We start from the raw sequence: 6878 nt of genomic DNA on the forward strand, positions 1-6878 counted from the left end.
CCGACGCTCGACCACCACCGCTGCATCACGTCACGTCGGTGTCATCCCGACGCCCCCCCCCCCTTGATTCGCCCACTGCCACCACCTCATCGTCGCCATCCACCGAAGAAGCTCATGAAGAGCAAGATGGGGTTCTTCGGCTTGCGAGTGAAGTCGTCCGGTAACTTTGGCGTCGAGTTCTCCGATGTCGGCCGGCGCTTCTGGCTCGGCACCTACACCATTGCCAACAAGGCCGCACGTGCGTACGAGTGGCAGTGTGGCGTGCCGGGAGGCCAAAGACAGACCTCAACTTCACGAAGATTGAGACCCGGGCGGATGCGGAGTTCCTCGTGCCAGAGGGTATACGGATGGAGTAGATAACGAAGAAGAAGAAGACAAAGAAGAGGCCGGCCATTGTCGTTGCTTCCGGCGGTAGCGATGAGGCGGCGATGGCAAGGTTCACACGGGAGCATCCGGAGTATGTTCAAGCCGAGCAGGAGCACTTCTGGAAGCGCAAGGCGGCGATGGCAAGGTTCGCACGGGAGCATCCGGAGTATGTTCAAGCTGAGCAGGAGCATTTCTGGAAGCGCGAGGCCGAGCGAAAGAAGAAGAATGAGGTGAAGAAGGACGACGACACCATCCCTCGACGGTGATCCATGTCGAGTCCTCGGAGGAGGAGGACAAGGAGTTCTAGGGGCCCTTAGGTGAGGACGACGAGGAGTGTTGCATGCTCTCGGAGGAGGACGACTAGTTTGATGGATGTAGTAGATTGAATTAGTTGTAGTAGTTGTTTAATTTATTTTAAAATTTAGAAATATGTTTGAATTATGTTTCAAATGAAGTAGTAGTGAAGTTTCTAGTCTCTACATCTCCACTTTGCATCATCTATTGGAATTGAAGTATTAAATCATCAATATACATTATGTGTTGGAACTACCTCTTTGTTAGAGATGTAAATTACACTTTCTGATGATGTAAATTTTACATCTTCTAATTTTACATATTTAAATTTGCATCATATATTGAAGATGCTTGCGCGGGACCGCGGATTGAAGAGCAAGCGTCCGGCCACACTTCCGTCGTCTCGTCTCCGCCACTTCATGCTGCGAACATTCTCTCCTCGCGTTGGAAGCACGGGCGAAGCCGCTCGCGGGAAGTCGATTGTTTGGGGCGCACGGCCGGCCTTCGATCGCCAGTTGCGCCTACGCACGCGCTGATGCATTCACGCGACCGCGCGGTGCCTGACAGTGACAGGTGGGCCCCACGGGGAGCTCCGGAGGTGTTCACTGGGGGTCAGCGTCACTGGTCACGGAGGAAGGAATGAGTAGCTTTCGCGTGCGGAGGAATAGTCGTCGCTGTCGGGTTCCCATGCGCGCAATGCTGCCATGCCTTTGCTTGTCAGCGCACACGGCAGCTTTCCTCTTCTCGGCATCTCATTGCTTTTGTATGCCTGTCCCCATGAGAATCGTGTTTTGCAAATGGGTAGGAAATTGGAGCTTCCCCACTGCAATGTGATGTGTGCATACTAGCGAGCACTAGCAAGCGTGGCAACAATATATCCAAGTCACTTCAGATTTTTCGTAGTACTCATTATTAACGGGACAACCAGTTCACTTTTTAGTATATTTATGTATGCAGTTCGACACTTACGACTTCTCCAGCATGTCAAAATAATATTGACAAATACTAGTAATTTTTAAGTAGCGCATGTGCATGTTCACAATTGGACAGGAAGCAAGGGACTAGAGTGACAAGTCCTGTCTCCTTTTCTTATCACTTCTCCTATGCTCACCACCCACTTCTATATATACGCCACCATCCTTTTTAATCTCGACATCCAAAGTTCTAACGAACTCGAAAGAAAAATCTCACTTTCTCACACTACACAACCGCAAAGAAACCATGGGCGCCAAGGTTTCCAGCAGTTCCAACCACCGAGGCAGCCTGTCGGAGCAGGCACACCAGCCGGCGTCCGTCAGGGTCATCGCCGCCGACGGCTCGCTGAAGGAGCTCCCTGCCACTCCCCGCGTCGCCGTCTCCGACGTTCTCGCCGGCGAGGCCGCCTCCTTCTTCGTGTGCAACTCCGACGCGCTCTACTTCAACGAGCCCCCACCGGCGCTGGCCTCCGACGAGCTGCTCCGGCCGGGACAAATATACTTCCTGCTCCCGGCGGCGGTTCTCAGACGGCCGCTCTCGAGCGCCGACATGGCCGCGCTGGCCGTGCGCGCGGGCGCCAAAAGGCCTGAGCGGCGCGGCGGCAAGAAGAACCTTCGCGTCGTGCCGGTGCGCGAGGAGGTGGAAGACTGCGAGGACGTCATGTTCAACGAGAAGCTTAACGAGCGGACCCTCGGGGAGTTCGCGGTGTCGGTGAGTCCGGCGAAGAAGAGCAACGGGAAGCTCGCCGCGCGGTCGCGGCTGAGGCTGAAGCGGGCTCTGAGCATCATACAGGAGGCTGCTGACTGACTCAAGCATTTCTCCAAGAGAAAAACAGTGCTTTTGATTTTTGTTCCTCCAATTTGGAACCATTCTTAATTCCTGAGGCCCAACGGCCTAGGCCTAAGTCAATAGTCTTGAACTGATTTTTGTAGATTTAGGGGGGAAAGAGATTGTAAATATCTCCCGGTGGCAAAAGCTATTATGAATGCCAAAAACTGATTCTTGACTTGTTACCTACTAATCTGCATGGTATTTTGTTTATTTGCGCAAAATTTATATGGTATATTTTTTTTTCTGCTTTACCTGCTACGATGCAAGTACTGTAAATGTCACTGTCTCTGCATATGCATTTTGACATGCGGAGGTACTCGTCTCACAAATTTACGGTCGTGATGTATGCAAGTATCCGCAATATAATGGTGCACTTCTTATAGCCAAAGAATCCAACCGTTCTTACGGCATTCTTCTTTAAAATGAAATAGTCATCGTAGGACTGCACGTCATTGTAGAGGAGTGAAAAAGGAATCGATGACAACTAGGCATCCATAAGTGTCAAATACACATGCGCCATGTTCCAATTCAGTGGATGGCCCTTGATCGAAACCCTTAAAATTGAGAACATGCTCTCCGCCCCACTCGGCGTTTGCAAGCACCGCCTGCATCATCGTCGTTGCATCCGCATAATCTTCCTCAATAGACGAGTCGTCGGATGACGCAACATAGTGCTTGTATATGTACTTCATGTCCGAAACTATTGCTTCGAAGAGGAGACAAAAAATTAGCATAGACATTCCACCAAACACTTTTCAAAAGTGGTGGCCTACGTATGGGCTGATGATACCTGCGCGACGGACCTGTAGACGAGAAAGTTTGCAATACAATAAAAGTTGTATTGATGGGGTGCTGGTGCACGTATATATAATACAAAGGGAGGCCTCTATCTCAACTATACAAGACTAGGAGGTGGGCCACAACTCCAATACACGTGCAATACAAAACACATACTCAACACCCCCCCCCCCCCGGCAGTCGAAGCGTCGCCGAAGACACAAAGACTGGACCGAAACTCCTCGAAGATGGGAGTAAGCAATCCCTTAGTCATCACATCAGCAAACTGTTGCGTCGTCGGCACATGGAGAACCCGAACACGGCCAAGGGCAACCTGCTCGCGCACGAAGTGAATATCGAGCTCAATATGCTTCGTCTGTCGATGGTGCACCGGGTTGGCGAAGAGGTAGACCGCGCTGACTTTATCGCAGTAGACAAGAGTGGCCTTGTGAACATCACAAAGCAACTCCTGGAGCAGCTGACGTATCCAAGAGCACTCGGCCACGGCGTTGGCCACGGCGCGATACTCTGCCTTGGCGCTGGAGCGGGAGACCGTGGACTGCCGCTTCGATGACCAAGAGGTCAACGAGGGCCCAAGGTAGACGCGGTAGCCTGACGTAGAGCGTCGCGTGTCGGGGCAGCCAGCCCAGTCAGCATCCGAGTAGGCCACGAGGTCGGTGGAGGCGGAGGCCGTCAGGGTGAGTCCCAAGGACATGGTGCCGCGTATGTAACAGAGAATACGCTTCACCAGAGTCCAGTGAGAGTCACGTGGGTCGTGCTTATGGAGGCACACATGCTGAATAGCGTACTGCGGGTCGGGGCGAGTCAGCGTCAAGTACTGTAAAGCACCGACAAGAGAGCGATAAAATGCTCCATCGGACGCGAGAGTCCCCTCCAGAGCAGAGACCTTCACCTTCGTGTCGACGGGGGTGGGCGCCGACTTGCAGTTAAGCATACCGGCACGCTCAAGGAGCTCGTGGGCGTACTTCTGCTGATGCAGAAAGAAACCATCAGCCCGACGGATCACCTCGATGCCGAGAAAGTAGTGCAAGGGCCCCAAGTCCTTGAGGGCGAACTCATCACGAAGACGAGCAGTCAACCGCTGAAGGAGATCGGGGATGGATGACGTGAGGATGATGTCGTTGACGTAGAGCAGCAGATATGCAGTGTCAGCTCCCTGATGATACACAAAGAGTGAGGCATCGGAGCGAGTGGACTGAAATCCCAGAGACTGCAGGAAGGTTGCGATACGCTGGTACCAAGCCCAAGGCGCCTGCTTCAACCCGTACAGAGAGCGGGAGAGGAAGCACACGAAGTCGGGGTGCTCGGCGTCGATGAAACCAGTAGGCTGCTCACAGAACACCTGCTCGGCGAGATGACCGTGTAAGAAGACGTTGAAAACGTCCAACTGATGCACAGGCCAGGAGCACGAGACGGCCAGCTGAAGGACGGCGCGGATCGTGCCCGGTTTCACAACCGGGGCGAAGGTGTCGGTGAAGTCCACGCCTGCGCGCTGCCGAAAACCACAAACCACCCATCGAGCCTTGTAGTGCTCGAGAGAACCGTCTGGGCGAGTCTTGTGGCGAAACACCCACTTGCTAGAGATGATGTTGGCACGAGGGGGCGCGGAACAAGCTGCCACGTGCGGTTGTGCTATAAGGTGTCGAACTCCTCCTGCATCGCAGCTAGCCAGTGGAGATCCCGAAGGCCAGCACAAGCGGAGGTGGGGACGACTGATGGCATCGACGTCGAGGCGGTGCACACATACTCGTCGGCGGAGTAGCGCGTACTGGGCCGAAGCACTCCTGCTCGGGCACGGGTAGTCACACCAAGTGACGGGGCAGCAGGGTCGGCGGGTGCCGCGGTCGTAGGGGCCACGGCGGCAGGGGCACCCGATGCGGCGACACCCGGTGCGGCGGCGGGGGCCGCGGTGGTGGGGGGCGCGGCGACAGCAGGGGCGGCCAATCCGGTGGCGGAAGAGGCGACGGGCGAGGTTGACGTCGAGCTCGTCGCAGGCGTGGCGGGCGGGGTGCCGGGCTCAACCTCGTATGAGGGAGACGGGGACCCGGGGGCCCGTTCGGACTTGACCTCGGGGAAGGGAGTCACGAAGCCAGGTGGTGGCGGCATAGGGTGCCGTGCAGGGGGCGCCGTCGGGGGCTGCCGCCGCGCATCGCTCCACGAAGGGGGCGCGGGGGCCGGCGCCGAAGGAGCCGAAGCCGGAGGAACCTAAAAAAAAGGAAACACCATCTCGATAAAGTACACATGCCTCGAGGTGTACACACGATGAGTGACAGGACCATAGCACCGTTAACCTTTGGTATTAGGAGGGTAGCCAAGGAAGACGCATGGGACGGATCGTGGTGCGATCTTGTGTGGCGTGGTGGACGCGGTGCTAGGATAACAGAGACACCCGAAGATGCGGAGACCATCATAGGGCGGTGGTGTGCCGAAGAGAAGGTGGTGAGGGGCGTAGTGTAACGCCCCGAGACCGATGTGCCAGGTGTCCTCCAGTTATTCGTTGTTGTTGCCATGTCATTTGCTTGCGTGTTGCATCTTTTCATGTCATCATGTGCATTGCATCATCTTTTTTTTCAAAACTTGCATTCGCCCGGGTTCTCCGAGTTCTCTCCGTTGTCCGTTCTGAGCCCAACCACACTTGCACGCGCCCGCGGCATGTCCGAAATATTATTTTATAAGTGGACGGAAAATGTTCTCGGAATGGGTTGAAAGTTGGCATGCGGTGTTGTTATGTTGTTAGTAGGTCGCCTGCCAAGTTTCATCGCATTCGGAGTTCGTTTGATAGCCCAACGGATAACTATAGCGACATTATAGTCGGTCAAACGCCGGACGTTTTCGGTCTCCGGAAACAGTTGCCGGGTCTATCTCTCTTCTCTTCTCTCAGCCCAAAGCTTTCTGCATAGTCTGCTGTCAACTGTCAGACCATATAACCCTCTCTGCACAGTGCATCGAATCCCTCACGTGAGCGTCCGAAACTGTCCCGAACCCGACCCGCTCTGTCGTTACCAATGGGTCCGGATCATCCCCAAACGTTTACAAAACATCACCATTTCCTTATTTGGACTCCCGAGCCTATTTTTTTCGTCCGTCGGATTTCGATCGGATGATCCAACTTCCCTCTTTTTCTGTATATATAGTCTACCCTTAGTCTATTTTCGGACCAATCCCTAATCCCTAGGGATCCTCCTAGCCGCCGCCACCGCACTGTCTCTTCTCTGTTTTCCGTGTCCGACCAACCGTCGTGCTCCGTTCCTCAATCTCCTCGCCTGACAAACTGCAAGCCGCGGCAGCAGCAGTCCGTGTTCACCTCGCCTTCGTGCTCCCGGAGACATTCAACGCTCGCAGCTCCTCGCGTCCGCGCGCCGCAGAGCATCAGCAGCAATCCTGAGCGCCCCATCCCCTCGTCTTGTACCTCGATCCAGGATGGATCGGGAGCAGAGTTGCTCTTCACTCGTCGCAGGTGGCCTCAACATCTGGATCCGCCGCCTACCCCAGGTCACGCGCCCAAGCAGTGCAACGCGCCTGCGCTTCTCTTCCTTTCTCCGGTGCCCTCCCTCTGCTCAAAGTGCCGCCGCCATTTTTCTTGCTGGAGCCAACGCTGAGCTCGTCGCCGGCCT

The 6878-nt window shown here is 54.9% G+C and overlaps 1 protein-coding gene across 1 annotated transcript; it reads left to right on the top strand.

The window, feature by feature from the left end:
- The first annotated feature begins 1802 nt into the window (after positions 1–1802).
- Positions 1803–2656, top strand: LOC123130526 (uncharacterized). The gene has a single exon (XM_044550402.1). It carries the CDS (start codon positions 1882–1884, stop codon positions 2440–2442), a length of 561 nt encoding a protein of 186 aa, XP_044406337.1. The 5' UTR covers positions 1803–1881; the 3' UTR covers positions 2443–2656.
- Positions 2657–6878: the final 4222 nt, after the last annotated feature.

This window comes from Triticum aestivum, chromosome 6A (genome assembly GCF_018294505.1).
Source record: "Triticum aestivum cultivar Chinese Spring chromosome 6A, IWGSC CS RefSeq v2.1, whole genome shotgun sequence".
Taxonomy (NCBI): Eukaryota; Viridiplantae; Streptophyta; class Magnoliopsida; order Poales; family Poaceae; genus Triticum; species Triticum aestivum.